The sequence below is a fragment of the Lissotriton helveticus genome, chromosome 5_1 (assembly GCF_964261635.1).
Source record: "Lissotriton helveticus chromosome 5_1, aLisHel1.1, whole genome shotgun sequence".
Lineage (NCBI taxonomy): Eukaryota > Metazoa > Chordata > Amphibia > Caudata > Salamandridae > Lissotriton > Lissotriton helveticus.
In genome coordinates this window covers 443,261,064-443,279,807 of record NC_136065.1, presented here as the reverse complement: position 1 = coordinate 443,279,807, position 18,744 = coordinate 443,261,064, and the positions used below count along the sequence as shown (strand labels likewise).

At 39.9% G+C, this 18,744-nt stretch overlaps 1 protein-coding gene across 1 annotated transcript in view; it reads left to right on the top strand.

Moving 5' to 3' along the window:
- The window catches only part of RHOBTB1 (Rho related BTB domain containing 1), a 162,029-nt gene that overhangs the window by 117,052 nt on the left and 26,233 nt on the right, over window positions 1-18,744 (top strand). The window contains exons 4-6 of the mRNA XM_078642684.1: window positions 191-376; window positions 5,648-6,621; window positions 6,875-6,993. Of these exons, the coding sequence (XP_078498810.1) occupies window positions 191-376; window positions 5,648-6,621; window positions 6,875-6,993 (1,279 nt within the window). The remainder of the gene's footprint in view (window positions 1-190; window positions 377-5,647; window positions 6,622-6,874; window positions 6,994-18,744) is intronic.

The window sequence follows — 18,744 nt, the reverse complement described above, 5'->3', positions numbered from 1 at the left end:
GTGTGACCAAGATGTGTGTGTGTGCACCGAAACACGTTGGCATATTGGCATTGCCTGCATTAGCAGAATATAACGTTTGCATTGCACCTGACTGTGATATCAGAACCAAGCTTTCTTACAATGTGTAACTTAAGGACATGCAGGAATGCTTTTATCTTCCTAAAACTATTAGCTTTTTTTTCTGAATTAGGTCTGATGTAGTAGTCCTCTGCTTTTCAATCGCAAATCCCAACTCCTTGAAACATGTCAGAACAATGTGGTCCTCCGAAATCAAGCATTTCTGCCCTCGCACGCCTGTCATTCTGGTCGGGTGTCAGCTCGATCTTCGCTATGCTGATCTAGACGCTGTGAATCGAGCCCGGCGCCCATTGGCAAGGTAAACTTTCCCCTATTAAATTAGCACTATTTGAAGTAGTACCACCTTAGATTATATTGTCTATGTATTAATTTGTTCTCAAATGTTTTGTCTTGAAGAATTAGCCTTCCTGTTTTCAGTTTCTATTTGTTGTGGATTTGTGTTCTTTTTGGTGTTTTTTCACTAAGAAGCTGTCCTGTACTCTTGTGCTTACCATAGGACTTTGCTCCTAAATATTAAATCCCCGTCTTACATGTTTTTAACCTGGTATTTAAGAGCGTCAGGCTTTACACATAATTTGTGAAATAAGTCAGACTCCCTGCTAAAGGAGTCACATTTGTATCATAGGCACATAGTAAATAAGTCAGCAGGCATGGGAAGCTTGATTTTGAAAAAGGGCAGCAAAATGGGAGAACAATTACTAGCATCTCCATCAACTCAGGCTGAGTGCACTTATATATCAAACCAATCCTAGACAGAAGTCTCAGAAGGAGACAAAGTCAGCACATTGAAAAGCACAATGAAAAAAACACAAATTCTCTCAAGGAGGTTTCTGTGATAATACCACCCAGAGAGAGTACTTAAGTACATAGTGCTCATCATGCTACAAAGCAGGTAAATGTCCTGCAGGGAAACAGTCGGAACACCGCAGCCTCAGCAACGCATGTTCGGACATGGCAAGCGTAATCACGCTTGACTTAACCACGCAGATGCTTGGGGTGGCTTTCCAAGCTGGGGCTCTGGGGTAGTTTTTTGAGGTGGGGGCCGGGGGTAGTTTTCAGGGCTGGGGGGTGGGGATAGTTTTAAGAGCTGAGGGGGTGGGGCTAGTTGTCAGGGCTGGGGGAGGGTCAGGGGTAGTTTACAGGGTTACGGTCGTTTTTTTAATTAAGGGGATATGGTATTAGGCCTAATGGCAATGGAAGGGGTTGGGGTAGTTTTAGGGACAGCGCGAGGGTGGCAGGGGGTCAGGGTAGTGTATGTTAAGGGACATGGTTTTAGGCCTCAGGGCAGGGGGGGAATGGGTAGTCAGAGTAGTTTTAAGGGCTTTGGGGAGGGCCGGGTAGTTGTTAGGACTCAAGTGGTTGGATTACTTTTTTTAAATAGGGGTTTGGGTTTTAGGCCTAAGAGCAGTGGAAAGGGTCAAAGTAGTTTTAGGGACAGTGTAGGGGGGTAGTGTTTGTTTATGGTTAAGGACAGCGTGGGGGTTGGGAGGGGGGCGGGTATTTGGACCTCCGAGGGGGGGACAGGTGGAGAGTTTATAGCTTAGGAGGGGAGTCGTGACCGTACCCACTTATACACCTTTACCATTCATGCCTTTACCACAAAATTACGTGGTAAAGGAATGCATGGTTAAGACACATTCATTGTTTAGGCTGCGTGGTAGAGGCACGAGTGCCTCTATCATACAAACATTATGCAACCTCAAGAAGGCTGATAATAGATAATAGGCATGAAACTTTAGAGATTCCATCTCCCTACAGGATCTTCATCGAATCATCACTTGGTACTCTTCAAAAAAGATTATGATACATATATTTTGCAGGATATTTGACAGTCACAGTACAAAAGATATGATGCACCCAGTAATGAGCTTACCCTTCTGTTTGCTGGCAAACAATCGAGTTCTGCTTCCTACGTGGAATCAGGAGTGAAGCCCAAGAAAGCTGCAAAAAGGGGGAATAAGATGTACCCAATATCCACAATGGAAAGGTGATTCAAGTTCAGCAAGCAAGTCCACATACACGGGTAATCCAGGCAAGTTAAGGGGAAAAAGACCAAAATTAGATCACAACAATGCCAGGACAAGAAAGCCATGTGAGAAACTAATGGGCAGTGAAGAAGCTGAAACAACAAGGGATGTTGCCAGGCCCTTGAGTTTAGTTCTAGAGTAGGCTTTGTGCTGCTGCTTCTCACCGTGCTTTGGAATCTTCCCCTAGAAAGTTGGAAGTGATTCCCTGTGAGCCTAACTCTGGCTAAAGGAATATTTTTTAATAAACCATCTTTCATATATTCAACTCAGGATCCCTCCGGATTTTAAATGATGTGCAAAAAGGCCATAGTGAATATGTTTATATTTATGTGATTTTTGTAGCGCATAGCTGCCCAAAAGCTTCCCAGCGCTGCAGAGGGTGGCGGGTCTGTGTGAAGGGACAATCATAGAAATATCCAGGTTTTGAGTTTCTTCTTGAAGCTACGTAGGTCCTTCAGAAGTCTCTATACAGTGGTCCTAGAATTCCAATGTTTTGGGATTAGATGTGTGAAGGATCTCCCTCCCCATCTGGCTCTTTTTATCCTCATTGTCCTCATTAGGAAAGGATACACAAGGGGAAATGAGAGACTGTAACAGGGCTTAATCTCTACTGTGCATGGCTTTGTGGGCTAGGCAGAGTGCCTTGAACTTGACTCTGGATGAGACAGGAAGCCAGTGGAGTTTGCTCAGTGAGGCTTTCACTGACTCCTGATTGGGAATCTTCAGTAGCATCCTGGCCGCCACATTTTGAACAACCTGAAGCCTGTTGAGTAAATATTTGAGGGCCCCCAGGTACAGTGAGTTACCGTAGTCCAATCTTGAGACCACTGGTGCCTTAATCACTGTTCTCCGTGCCTGGTGTGGAAGAAGGCCTTTGATCGTACGGATCAAGTGGAGGAGCTGAGAGTTTTTTAGTTTGGTTATCCATAGAAAGATTCTGGTCAAGCCACATCCCCTGGTTCTTGGCGGAGGGCTTGGGGACGGGCCCCAGTTGTCTGGCCAGCTGATCCTGTTCCAAGGGTCTGTGCAGTTACCCAGGACCATAAGCTCAGTTCTCCCCGTTGAGTTTTAAACTGCAGTAGGCCATCCATTTCGCAATTTTTTCCATGCATTGAACTATCTGCAGATTATTGGAGGTGGTAGCATCAGACACTGAGATTACCAATTGTGTGTCATCGGCATAAGACACAATTGCCAGTCCAAACTCCTCTACAATTTCTGCCAGAGGACTTGTGTAAACATTAAACAGGTTAACACTGAGTGCAGATCGCTGAGGCAGCGAGTGTGTCCGAGAAAAGGCCCGAGTCCATGCATTGAAAAGGTCTTTCACTTAGGAAGGAGGACAACCATCGGATAGCCTTATCCTGAATCCCAATCTCCCCTAGTCTATGTATCAAGATACTGTGATCAACAGTATCAAATGCCGCACTAAGATCAGGAAGAATTGCAGCGGTACCCCCCCCCCCCCCCCCCCCCCGATCCAATATCATTTTGAGTTTCTCGGTAACTAGGAGGAGAGCGGGGAGCAATGAGATGGGGCAGTAATTCCCCAATATAGTGGGATCAAGCTGGGGTTTCTTAAGCAGGGGCTTTACAATGGTGTGCTTCCATTTTTTGGGCACTATCCCGGTGCTCAGGGATAAAGAAACGAGATCTACCATTGTGGGGAAAACCGGCTCCCCTCCTTGGAGATGAATGTGAGGGGGAGCAGGGTCGAGAGGTGAACCTGATTTGATGCACTTTAGGCTAAGACCCATTAGTTCCGTACGTGGGGCCTGGAAAGGAGTAAAGAGTTGGGGTGGTTGAAAGGGAGGAAAGGTCTGGATTGAAGTGCTGACCAGGGCAGTCAAAGATTTCCTGCATGACTTCAGAGTCACCCGAGTGGTTCAGGTGCCGTGAGTTATAGATAATTTTCACTTTATTCTTGAAGAAGATGGCAGACTCATTGCATCTCTACTCTAAGGATTGGGGGGGGTGGGGGTACTCTGTTTAATGGTAGTGAGAGACTTTATGATTTTGAAAAGCTCTTTGGGGGAGTTGGTGTCCGTATTGATCCTTTCTTCATAGTATTTTGTCTGATCTTCCTTAATATCATTGTGGTATTGGGGGATGGCATTACTGTAGAATGTCTTAAGATCAGGGGCATAAGTCTTCCTCCTGTTCCTTTCTAGTCTCTTACATTACTTCTTTTCGGAAGCTAAGTGGCTGTTAACCCAGGCTGCTCTTCTGGGATAACATTGTGGTTTCATAGTGGGTTTCTGAAAGCATTTTTCCACTGAGTCGTTGATCCAGTCCTACCAGCGCGAATGGGCCTCGTTGGGATCATCTCTGAGGGATGGTGGGTAAGACTTTAGGAGATTGATCCAATTCCCTGGGGCGACCCTCAGCCACTTCCTGCCTGACTTCAAGTCACCCACCTGCGATGTCTGACTAGGTGGTTTGGTGTACAAGAAGGGGATATAGTTGTGGTCAGACCATGGGACTGGGACCGGGCTGAGCACTTGGATCTTAGGGTCATTAGAAAAGATTAGGTCTAGGATATGCCCTTTTTTCCTGAGTGGCAGTGTTTACTAACTTAAAGATTTCCAGAGCTTCAAGATCTGCGCGAAGTCTGTTGGCAGCTGCATTGTCAGGATCAGCCAGGTGAATATTAAAATCACCAATTGCCGTGAGAGCTCCTTTCCCTATGATAAAACTGGCAAAGAGCTCATGGAGGGAGTCTTAAAAAGTTGAATACAGACCAGGGGGTCTATAAATGAGTGTGCCAGAAAAAGAGGTAGTGGGGACAAGTATAATCCTAAACTGGCTGGCATCGAAGTTGGTTAAGGTCAGAGGCATAATGGAGCAAGTGACCTGAGCTTTGTGAATGATGGCCACTGCTACACCTGATTTTCCCACCCTGTCCTGCTATTGGAGAACAATATCGCTTTCACCACATATCACACGACCTTGACTCATGGCAAAACACGACAGTTAGCCGCAGTGTGTTAAATATGAACATAAATATAGCATGTCTTGTGATAGCTTTCATATTGTACATGGCACTCATGCAACTTTCCTAAACCCCAGATTTATGCGGGATGCATACTGGTAAAAGCAAATGCTCTGTTTCCAAGTACAAGGAGGCGGTGCTCTGAAAAATGATATTGTGAAAATCAATAGAAATATTGGCTGAGGGATTTGTTTCGTGCAAAAATAGAAAATGTATTTATAGCACAAGGGTGCATAAAATGCAAACCTCATCAGCAGCAAAGTTACACAATCCCACTCACATAAAAATTACAAGTAGAGTGGTGTATGTAGCATTTAAGATATGTAAACAATTTAAGAACTCCAAAATAAGGCTTGCCTATCTGAGGTACAAGAGAATGTATGAATTAAACTTTTCCTGCTAGTTGATTGTTGTTTACTGTTTAAGTATCACTGGTGTGTAATTTAGGAATAACTGTTATGAAAACGTGACCCGTTTGCCAGTGCCCTAATACAACACATCTTAGAAGGATAATTTGGAATCTTATTAATGCTGCATGTTTTCCTTTCAGACAGATAAAAAGAAGTGACATTTTACCACCAGAAAGAGGAAGGGAAGTTGCCAAGGAGCTCGGGATTCCATATTACGAAACCAGCGTGTTTGACCAGTTTGGTATTAAGGATGTGTTCGATAATGCCATTAGGGCAGCACTGATTTCCAGGCGACATCTCCAGTTTTGGAAATCACATTTAAAGAAGGTTAAAAAACCATTACTTCAAGCTCCATTCCTACCTCCAAAAGCACCACCTCCAGTTATTAAAATCCCAGAATGCCCCGCAGCCAGTATGAACGATGCCGGGTACCTATTGGACAATCCTTTATGTGCTGATGTTGTGTTTATTCTTCAGGGTCAGAAGCTCCTATATGCTCATAAGATTTTCTTAGCTACCTCCTCTTCTAAATTTTATGACCTTTTTTTAATGGAACAGGAAGAGTTTCAGTATTCAGGTAAAAGGCCACTGAAGAAAGAAAAACCAAGTCGGGATTGTTTCATCAGAGCCATAAGTCTTGACACAGAAGACGACGGGGATAGTCGAACCCTCAAACCATCCAGTGCCTGTCTCCGCACTTCAAAAAGCGATGGAACCTTAAGGGGCGTTGATTTGCGATATGGAGATATAGTTGGGACTTCGAGAGCCTTATCCTCCTGGGGCAAGGGCTTTCTTAGTATGCACAATGAAATGCAGGTCAACCTAGTTTCAAACAGAATGTGTCCAATTACTGTTGTCAAGATGGACTCCTCGGTGCCGCTTGGCTCTTTTAAAACTGTTCTACGATTTCTGTACACCGGACAACTAGATGAAAATGAAAAAGGTCTGATGCGAGTGGCACAAATCGCAGAAATCTTGGAAGTGTTTGATTTACGGATGATGGTTGAAAATATAATGAATAAAGAAGCCTTCATGAATCAAGAGATTACCAAAGCATTCCATGTCAGGAAAGCTAACCGGATTAAGGAATGTCTTTCCAAAGCAACGTTTTCTGGTACGTGTACGGTTTAGTTAAAGAATAGCCTTGAACACTAAATAGGCCACATCTGTACAAGATATAAAACTGAGATATTATTTTGAAAAATTGTTAGGTATGCTTGGCTTTATCTGCACACTGTAGTGGAGCAATTCATTAAAATTCTGTATTTCTATATCCTCTTGCGAATTACTTGCAGTTTTTGCAAGCTCCAGGTTATGGTGCTTTCCTTAATCTTTCTTTTTCACTTAATCTTTTTTTCCTGTACCAGATGTGACATTTAAATTGGACGATGGGAGCATAAGTGCACACAAACCCCTTCTAATCTGTAGCTGTGAATGGATGGCTGCTATGTTTGGAGGATCATTTATTGAAAGTGCAAACAGCGAGGTATGTTGTATGTAGCCCGTTCGCGTGCTATTTTATTCCTAATGTGGTACAAGTTTTTTATGAATGCGTTCATTTTCCTGGGATTTCCTGACCCTATGGTGGAGTAAAGTGTGGTTGACATAAAAGATAGTTAGTCTACATAAACTAAACTGCTTCATTCTTGTTATGAATATTGTTATAATTTTGTTTGGTTGCATATTGGTGCTTTGTGTGCTGGTATATCACTGCATATTCTCTTTCAATCTTTTCCTGGAAATAGTTTAAACCTTATTGCACCGAAGATCAATCTTGTCTATCAGTAATCAACATTTTATTCCTCTGACCTGCTTTGTTTGCTCTTACGATAATAGTGAGCAACCCTGTAATTTACAGGATGCCTACAAAAAGACCCTGGACAGCACAAATCATCAGCAAAAAATATTGGTTGCTTGGAAAAAACCAAGACAACTGATTATTGTTCTCTTTATTCATCTAAACCTCCCTTTGATGGTATTTAAAGTTGCACTTCTTTCATAGAAGAGAAAGTAAAACAGAACAAACACAGTGTTTTTACGGTGCGATACTTCATCTTATCATGGCATAACTATCCCAAGTTTTAGTTTCTCAGATGGTGAATGCCTTGGATGTCTCTTCAAAATTAATGAACTCCTTAGAGGGATATCAACATAGATGGACCCCAAAAGCAAGGTGCCTGTCTCAAATTTACATAGGCTTCAAGTGTATGTTTGATACCAGTTTGATTCCAAGGTAAAATAAAATAGCTTCAACTAAATCCCTAAACAGGCAACTTGTGTTGCCACATAAAGGCATACAATTGCGGTCAAGTACACCTATAGGATCAGGAATACTTCTCTCACTCGCCATGTGTCATGTACAGCATTGGTTTACTTTTGCTTTCTATATTAAAGTGTCCTTCTTTCTCGTCTATCCATAAATATAACGGCCATTCTCTCTTCAGCTCAGAACCACATAGACATGTAGAGTGTTTTCAGTCAGTTTTTTAGGTTTAGAAATGCACTGAAAAAATACATTTCAGAATTGCACTACTGAAGATTAATTTAGGACTTTTATGGCATCATGTTCTTACATAAGAAAGTTGAGATGAAACAATCATACTGTTATTCATAGGTGTTGGTATTGTGGTCACTTCTGTTTTGGAATGCCTCCTCGGTCCGGGTCAACAGCACACTGTGTTTCCAGCCCTGAGATTTCATGGCTCCAGACATTTTTCCACAGTAGCCAGTGGTTCCCAAGCCAAAAACTGAAGCAGCTGTCCAAATTGTTAGGAGCCTACTATTTCAGGTAAGTATAATTTCAAATATACCTTCAACTCACCTACCACGACACAAAACTAAAACAAATCTACTTTCACTTTTTTCCTACAATAATAGTTTTCTCAACTCCATTCCAAATACAGTAATATGTTGACCACACCCTTGCAGTCAGCAGCTACTCTCATGCCTCCAATGCTCAGTTTACAGATCAGTTTTGACATTTGTATTAAGTCATCTACAATCTACTCTCTCATCCCCATTATCCACTGTACTATCCATCAACCACTCACCTGAAAGTTATCCTTTCCCGTCCACTCCGTCGTTTCCATCCCCTTTTGCACATGGTATTTTACATGCACATGCATCTTACATGCACTCTGATGTGCCACATTCCTAAATCACCCATCACATGTTCATTCTCATCTATACATATAAAAACGAATGTCTGTCTGTCTGTCTGTTAGTCCTTTATGCATTACTACACCACTCATCCGATCGCCATGAAACTTTGGGAAGTTGTTGAGTACACTCTCGTGAAGGTTTCTGGCATAAATTTGTTTTAAATATCGGCCCCCCAGGGCCCTGATAATCTTTCGAATAGTGATGTACACACCAGACAGAAAAACAACAAATCGTGTATCCACAAGCACTCGAAGAAATAAATAGAATTAAAACACCATTCATCCTATCGCCAGCAAACTTTGGGAAGTGGTTGAGTACACTCCCGCAAAGGTTTCTGGCATAAGAATTATTTAAATATCGGCCCCCCAGGGCCCTCATAATCTTTAGAATACTGACGTACGCACAAGACGTAAAAACAAAAAATTCTGTATCCACAAGCACTCTAATAAATAAATAGAATTAAAATAGCATTCATCCGATCGCCAGGAAACTTTGGGAAGTTGTTGAGTACACTCCCGCGAAGGTTTCTGGCATAATTTATTTTAAATATCAGCCCCCAGGGCCCTCATAATCTTTCGAATACTGATGTACGCACCAGAAGGTAAAACAAAAAATTGTGTATCCACAAGCACTCTAATAAATAAATGGAATTAAAACAGCATTCATCCGATCGCCAGGAAACTTTGGGAAGTTGTTGAGACTACTCCCGCAAAGGTTTCTGGAATAATTTATTTTTTAAATATCGGCCCCCCAGGGCCCTCATAATCTTTTGAATACTGATGTACGCACCAGAAGGTAAAACAAAAAATCGTGTATCCACAAGCACTCAAATAAATAAATAGAATTAAAACGACACTTTGAAATGTTTTCCATATTAAAATGAATAAGTTTCAATAAAAATGACACAATGTAAATTGAATGTTATCGTAACGAGTTTCCATGAATTTCCTTTCTTCGGAGAACGCAGCAACTCGCGACGGGTAAGCTAGTTGTTTATAAAAATCTAAAGAAATTCAGAAGTTGACTTTTGTACTGTTGGAGAGTGGTTTGTACCACATAAATTGGCACAGAAATGTGCTGTTTGAAATATCAAGACACATGTCTGAAAATGCAGGAATGGAGTCAGAAGTGACACTGTTTATTCAAACAACTAAACAATAAATGTCGAAGGCACATCATTAATAAAAAGTAACACCATGTAGTCTAGCAAGTTACAAGTTTCAAAGACACATCACTGATCAAGAGCAAAAACTTGCAATCTAATAAGTTTAAAATCGCGGCAAATCAAAGAAAGAGAGAGAGATAGATATTGAATATTAAAGTACATTGAAGCATTATAACCTTTATCAAAAATGCTAAATAAATCAGTTAACTGGGAGCACCTCGGTCATGATTAATACAGTGTGAGAGGTAGTCAACGAATGGGCCAGTAAGTAGCCATTTTATACACCTTTAATGAGAAACCGTTGACCACAAGATCTAACTTTAGCTGGTGTTTGACCGCAGAACATAACAAAAGTTGAACATTTTATCAAAAACATTTAGCGTCACTTCTCGGAAGCTTTAAGGTGGAAGCTCCTTGTAAGGCATTGTTTATTTTAAGCTATGTTGCTATCCTAGTTTCCAAAGCTAGCAAAGCATCAGGTGAGAAGCTGCAGAAAGTCCGAGTTGGCCACCACTCTTACTCTTAGCCCAATTTGTTCTTCTAGATGACAGATGCATCGTGTTATTGCTACATCTTCTTGATGTTCAGAAAGATGTACACACAGAGGACTGGGGCTCTGAGTTTTATTCATCAGAAAGACAGTGACCTGAGGTTATTGGCCTTCATAAGAGAGATACATCTGAGGTTACACGAGGGCATGAGGCCCACTGCCTCTGTAGACGCTCAATGCAGTGTGGACAATTTTAGCACAACCCTTTCAGATGTATGACGTTACAACGCATGCTTTTACCATGCATGCTGTTACAACGCAAGTATTACAACGCAAACCTTTACAACGCATTACACTTGGGTGTGCTGGATAGTGAATAGTTTAATTTACTATTCCAACTCCAGTCCCCGTGGACACTAGGGAAGGTATTGGATAGTAAATTAAAACTATTCCCTATCCTAGAGCGCCCCCCAGTGTAATGCGTTGTAAAGGTTTTCGTTGTAATACTTGCGTTGTAACAGCACTGCGTGGTAAAAGTTTCGTTGTAAAGGATGTTTCCCAACACTTTCTGGCTGGGACATTTGAGACTCTCATGCTTCAGATGTGGACAGAATGGGCTTGGGCCACTATATGGTAAAACTAGACTCTGCTTCAGTACTCCAATTAATAATACTAATTTTATACCCATTGTAGATAGGGATTTAATGCTTGTTTGACCCTTCTTGTGATAGTTGTGATCTTTCTTTCTAGTTGTTTACTGAGTTTAGTTTTCATATATTTATATAATGTTTTGCACTCCATGTTTGAATGCTTATGAACACAAGAGATTAATGCTTTTCACTCTTTCAAACCCACATCTACTCTTGGAACTTGTACACAAAACATAGAAACAGTCAGGCCATCTTTGACTGCCATTGAGTGTAACTTAGCGCAAGCCCTTCATTATTTTCAGTCTGCCCCTGCAAGTTTACGATTGTTTTATTTAAAATTAAATCAGTTTTTCTTTTTCAGAGAAGGAAAGGCAAATTGGCATGTCCTCCCAGTGCAATTGATTAAAAAAAAAAAATTCTCATCATGACAGTAGAGTATGCACTGCTAGTTACCGAAAATAAGACATCGCAACTAGAGAGTGTGTGATATTCTTAATTTAAGACTGTTAAAATACAATTTCATTAGCAAACATTTATACCTCTGCCTCCCCTCATACTTTTCCCCTTAGCTGAAAAAATATTGCATAACACTTATATTGTGATAGGTGAGGCTACATTCACAAACGTTTCTAACCAGCCAATATCTCACCTTGCCTCATGATAGTTTGCGTTACATTATGGCATTTTACAAAAATGCTTGTTAGTCAACATCTGCAGCTCCTAATTTCCTTTCACTTGTTCCTCAGTAGGCCAAATATGTAAATATTTGCTTGTCAGAAATAGAGCACGGGATTCATGGAACACTCACCATTAATATGTAAATTAAAAATGAGGAGTCAAAGAATTTTATTGAGAAGCATTGGCGCCCAAAACATTTGGATGTTCTGCTAGGAGTAATTGTGCATCAGGGTTGTTAGTCAAATGTAGCCTAATGAAGCAGACCAAGGATACAACTTCCAAATTGCCCTTAAAGGGAAAATGAATGTCGAAGACTGGAATCACTATATGCAGCCACACCATTTCCCACAAGGCTTTTTTTATTGTTACAGAGAAACCTGTCCATTTGTATATAAATAGAATAAAAATGTGAACATATATTGTGATCTAAAGTAATACAGCAGCATTACCATAGACTCAGCCTTTATTCAGATATTTAATCAAATTAAAAGTGATAATAAGATTGTGTTTTTGGTGTTTATTTGTTATTGCTATTCAATTATTTAGTAATATAACATATTTAGGTTAGTTGTTTTTGGACAAGACTACCTGTGTATTCTTTCAGATTTTAAATTTATGGGAGAGTATCATGGGCCCCGTATAACACGTAGATTATAGCAAAATATTTGCCTGAAACTTACATTGACCTTTTGGTTAGACGTAAGTGCTCTACTACCTTCAAAATACAAAATGTTAAATGGAAAATACTTAAGTACCCCCTAGAACTTAAAAACAGTGGTCTTCAACCACGTTTAGCTTTCAGGAGAGTCAACAGTTAAAGAAAAGACTCCACGTCTTTGATAAAATCTTGATTTTATTTTACACTTCCAACTTTTAAAATCACTATTTCATGTCAAGATCAGAGGCTCCTGTTATGTGCAAGGTCCAAACCTTTGCGCAGCACACTCATATATATGTGCAATTGGTTTTAGATATAATTTTGTGACTGTAGAAGCATTCAACCATCCTCCTAAATGCAAAATGTTATCGGGTCATCCTTCTAGCACAAATGGCTTAGCAGCCTTAATGAAGGCCCACCAAACAGTCTCACATCAACACCAGCTTCTTTCATCCTATTTCTGACCCACTGTGCTGTTGTGTCTATCGACCCAAAAGGCTTTGCATATGAAATTAAATGATGATGTGCAGCACTAAGTTTGACATCACTTGCATTTCTCTTATCCTAACGCATCTTGGGTGGTTCTCTAAATATAGATTATTCTATCATCTTAATGATGTTTTAGTCCTTCTCCTTAAATTAAAAAGCACTCTTTCTGGTGGAAAGAAATATTTGACAAATCTATTGCTCTTACATCTAGAATCCTTTTCAAATCTACAAAACCTAGTAGTATGGCTAAATTTGGATCTGGCAATTTCTTAAAAACATGTTGGACCACTTTCAAAGCCCATAGAGCAGAGTATTTCGCTCTTGGCGATCTTTTAATGTGTATATTTTTCATCAGTTTACAGACTCGTTCTTGTTTACCTAGAAAAACTCCAACTGAAGTCCCTGGGAAGTGGGGATGCTAAAAGATCCACTTTTAATGGACTCTAACTCCCGAAAAGTAACAAACATATCTGTCTGTTCAATCTTCAATTGCTCGAGCCTTTTTGAAAATCTGAGTTTCAATCTGCTTCCACAATCCACATTCTTGGAACATGTTCCACTACTACGGAAATCTAGTAATCCAGATAATAATGCCAAACATTGCTTGCTAATTGTGTCAACATCATGACCTCGTACCACCCACATTGTTAGCATATCTGCTTGCTGATACGCTGTCCATTTTCAGAAGTATTGCTCTCTTCATTCTTTCACTAAATTCCTCACTGCGAAAATCTTGCCAGTAATTCCAAACAATGTATGTGTTAACTCTTTTCCCAACTTGACCACTTTTCGCCCTTTGAACAACAACCAGTTTTTGCATTCTAGCCTAGTATCCAGCTTCTGATTCTAGGAGTATGTCTATTTTTCCCCAAAAAATCACCCTGTCATTCTAGGCCACCATGTCCTATTACAACCAATACGTTTTCTTCCGTGCTTCTGAATTCGGGCTTATCTGATACCACAATCCTTTCCAAAGGTAATCTACCTTCAATCTCTCTCAAAATCTTAAATTAAGAGGACCTGGAAGATAGCCTGACTAGTTGACAATAGAAATCATGTTATTTGAGGTAAATCCTTTAAAGAAAAAGCACTCCTAATCTAAGATCTACTCAATTTTCTCTGAACCTGTTTTATTTTGTTTGCAGGTAGACGTAAACAGGAATGCTTTGTATCTATAACAAAACACGTAAATTCTGTTGATTTTATGGGTTGCAGAACTGACTTTTATTTATTTATCACATACTGAAACCTTTCAGCAAAGCTACTTATGTTTCATAATGCTTAAAACTATCTCCTTCTCTTGTGCCGTAATACAAATGTCAGCTAGATAAATAACTTCACACCATGCTGCCTTAAATAAGCCAGTACAAGTCTTAGCAATATTGTAAAGTTCCATGGTGCTGATAAAAGTTCAAAAGCTAAACAGACACATTTCCACCATCTGTTTTCCCAACCAAACACTGAAAATGTCTGATGATCTTTGTGAATTAGGACAGTAAAATATGGTCATTGAGGTTCAAATAAACCATCCAATTGTTGGACCTATTGGAGTTCCCATAAATCTTCAAATGGCAAAGTACTCACTGATACAATTCTCATAAATTTATCACTGGTCTCAACCTTGTATTCTGGACACCTTTTCTTTCCATTTTTAACGAAAACAAATTGCTACTAGAGTCTGCCTCCTGTTGTCCAATTTTCTCTGCGGCTACCTTCTGAAACATCTCTTGAATAATTTTCTTTCACTACATTTTCCTGTACTTTGTCCTCTACTGGACCTCTATTCTACTTCTACCTCCTCTTCCTCTCTTGCTATCGAAGTAATATGGTGGCTGGAAACCCTCAGCCATTTCTTTGCCTCTAAAGAACAGTTGTTCTATATAGAAATATTGAGGTCTGAACTGTGCCCTACCAGGAAAGTGACCTCTTCCGGTCGTTCCAAATACACCAAATCCAAAAACGTTCTTATGGCAGTTTGTACTTTGTCTAGATTCATCAAATTAGCCATTTATTTTCCCAATACCTTGAGAAACATTTCTCCAAATAAGTCTTTCACCTTTAGCTCTGCAAAGAGCCATGTCTATCTACTTATGATAATAGATTTTCTTCTTTCTGCCGAATTCACAGCATTTGCACTACCCAGCAAGGAAAAGAACATTGGATCAAACCACTTAAACATTCTAATTCATCTCAGTCCCTATTAGAAACTGTATCGTTGGTCATGTCAAATGTAAAAGCAACTGGCCCAATCACATCGAACTGTTTATCTTGACAAATTCTCAGTGACTTCTGAAAGCCTTTTTTGGGATATTTTCCCAACTTATTCTTATATAAAGCCACCTTAGATTGTAAATCTAGGGTAAAGCATATGTTAATAGTTACTGTTGGCCATGAGCACTCTGAACTAAATACATTCCTTCTCTCTGACTCCAGAAGCTTGCTGATTTTTGCATGTAAATATTTTGAAACACAGTCAAGAGGGCAGTATTCTTGTCTTGGGTGATGAATTTCTCTAGGTTCTAACATCTACACCTTGAGGATCCCTCAACACCTCTTTACTATTCTTATCAATCAAATGTGAATTTCCAAACAGATCTGCATCAAAATCATAGGCATCCCATTGAATATCTTTGAGAAAATCATCATCATCGGTATGTATCAGGGTATCTTTTTTTTAATAGATATCTTATCTTAAAGAACGTGAATAAGAGCTTCAACCTTCCCCACCACGCGGGCAGATTTTTGAAAATTACTAATACCCCCATAGCAGAAAATGCTTTCTGCCTTTTCCTTTATTTGTAGTATTTTCCTAAAAGGCCTGAGCTCCTGAGTTTCTTTCAATTAACACTTTAGATTAATTCATCTTTGCCTTCTTATTGGTTTTCCTCATTTTAGTAATCCCCTGCATCCGATAATGAAGTATATTGTTCCTCTTCTAAATAAACCAAGGAAACTTTTCTTTTTTTATCACTTTTCCTTAATTGGCTGTGACGGAGAAACTGTCCTCACAACTTTCAAGTACATTTTACTCATATCTGAAGCAATCATGCATCTTAATTCCTCACTGGTAATGCCTGCGGATGGCAATGAATCAATCATAACAATACGTTTACTGTACCCTAATTGTATAAAATGTAATTATGACTATAAATTACATAAATATTCCAGAAATCTCTTCAAATATCCAAATAAATTGTTTTACTTAGGGTGACTGTTTATTTTTAATCTATGTTTAGTGAGTCTGTTAAATCTAATCTTCATTCAATAAATGTAAGAAACTCAAACTAAAAGGGCTGCTGCAATGATGAAACTAGTTCTCCTTTTTACTCCTACCAGGTCTAGCCATACAGTATAAGCACAAGGATCTTGACTAACTTGTTTGAGTGATGTCCCAAAAAAAACTCCCAGCAACACTACTGAAGGGTCTGATGTACCGGCTCACAGGACTTGGCGCCTGTTCCTCTAAGCCTAAGTGCCCATTCACCAGTCAATTCCAAATCTCTTGTGACTAACTTGCTCGAGCTACAATGTGACTGCACTCTGTATACAGGCATGGTAAGCTTGTTCTCTGCACAATACACGGCAACGGGCCAGCTCACCGTCGGCTGTCACCTGTCACGCTGATCATGAGAAACCATTCATTCTGATTGACTCAACGGTTTCACCGATCATTCATTAAAATGTTGCATAAGTCCCTAAATCTAATCTACTTACAATGCTATATACAAATATTTACTATTCTAAAACTGTGTTTTCCCATAAATAGCATTTGAAAGAGAAAAACAGTTTAAACCAAATAAAGTTTGTCATATATCATCCACTCCTCACTTCCATCACAATATCATTCATTATTGTTTTAAATAACTTTCACACCCTTATTTTTTTTTATCTCACATTATCTGTTGATATTATTAAGTAGAAAATGAACAAACATCTTATCTCATTATAAAAAAGCATCAAAGAAGGCTGCATTACTTATGCTGTCTGGTATAGTTGGTGGTGTTCCAGAGTTGCTATAGCAATGGGTTGCTTATGTTGAAAGCATTAAAGGAAACTACACATGATCCGAGCCTCCGATCTGGACATAAAATCCTTGGGATGTTGAGTCCATCCTTGCAAGATCGGGTTCTATGGATATTTGCATTGCTTCTTTTCACATCCCAAGCAAAACAAAATTACAGAAATCCATCTAAAGTGGCCACAATGCACCGTGTTGCCACAAAACAATAGACTAATGGATAGACTTTGTTGTATGTGACCATTCCAATGCAGACTTCTTCTTCTTGGACTCAAGTTGTTTCTGCCTTTCTTTAACTCAGTGGCACAAATAGTAACAATCCATGTTAATGAGAGCAGCAAACTATACTGTCTTCTGTTGGTGACCTAATTGTAGAAAGCAAAAGACACACAGATGATGGACAGAATGCAGAGCAAATCAAACATTCTCCTGCAGTCAAGAGATTTGGGATAAATCCATCGTTCTTTTGCTCACCATGCCACTCCACTTAAGACTCAGCCATGTGCAAATCAGTCTTGGTCCTGTGCCTCATGGGAACAGTCCAGCCTGAAGTGCCAAGCCAGGTCCTCCCTGGACTGGAAACAAGCATCCTGGGATCGTTTTCGGGGCATCAGCCATGATGTGTACACAAGAGATCCAAAAAGAACGTGCCGTCTGAACTGGGAGCTTTATGGAACAGTTGCAAGGCAATTGGGTTTGTGCAGCCCACATTTTTCTCATTACCATCATATGGATAATTATTTAGTGATGATCCTATTAAAAGCAAAGAGTATTAGCCTGCGTGCCTAAAAAGCCTTTTTTTAATCAAGATTGATTGATATTGTGAGTGGTTTAATTCTTTTCACCAAAAATAAAAAAAACAACTTCAGAAGGTGCATTTTGAATGCATAGACTAACAAATAGGAGAGCAAGGAATCGTGTTCACTTTAAGTGAACGGGGATTACTCCTGTTCCCCTGTGGAAAGATTAAATAAACAAAGAGAGGAGTACCATCATTGGAAGGTCAAAAGAGTTTCCTAATGTGGTGGTTAACTGACAAAAGGAAAGAATGTATCCTTTTGTTAAAAACCCCTCACTCACCAGCCTAGTGGTGACATGCTTCATCATCTGGGTCCACCCTGGCGGCCTAGCGTCACCAGGGTGTGCTACAACACCTGGAATACAGTGGAGCAGGTTGTGAGTGTAAGTGCAGAAAAAAGTGTGTTAAAAATTGTCCTGGTTTAACTTAGTGGGAAGATACATTTTATTTACAAGTAACTGGACAATATTAAAAAGGTGGGACAAGATACTGTGAGGGTAATTAAGGCCAAACGTATACCTATGTGTGTACTGGTCTACATGTTTCAACCAAAGGAGGGATATACCAGGTTTTCATCAGGACCGTTAAGACAGGGAACTGGACGGTATGTGCCCCCTAAAAGGCACACCCAATCCTAGTTCCTTCTGACCAAAGTTAGCAAAAATCGCTAAATGGTGAAAAGACTCTAACCTCTGTGGGTGAGTAAGGAAAAAGTCAAAAAGACTCCTATTCAAGTGTCTTTATTCATCAGAGGGCAGGAGGTGGTATCCCCACTACTGAAACATATTAGTTATCTTGTGGTGGAAAGGCCGATTACCTATATCACTCCTCCGCTGCCCTGCTACCTATAATGCAACCATTTAGAAAACTATTTAACAACTGTAATCCCTGTTTTTTTATGTTGACTTCTTTGGTTTATGTTCTGGAGGATGAATTTGTCTGGTCGAATGGTTTTGCTACTTTTTCATTTACATACCTGTATCTCTTGGCTTTTGCTTCATGTCTGTGGACATATGCTGACTCAACACCGTAATCTGGGCCATTTTTTAGCACTTCCACCATGAGCATCAATTGAATGAAATACCAGGGTAGTTTAAATGATATCATGCATCATTTGACTACTGATAA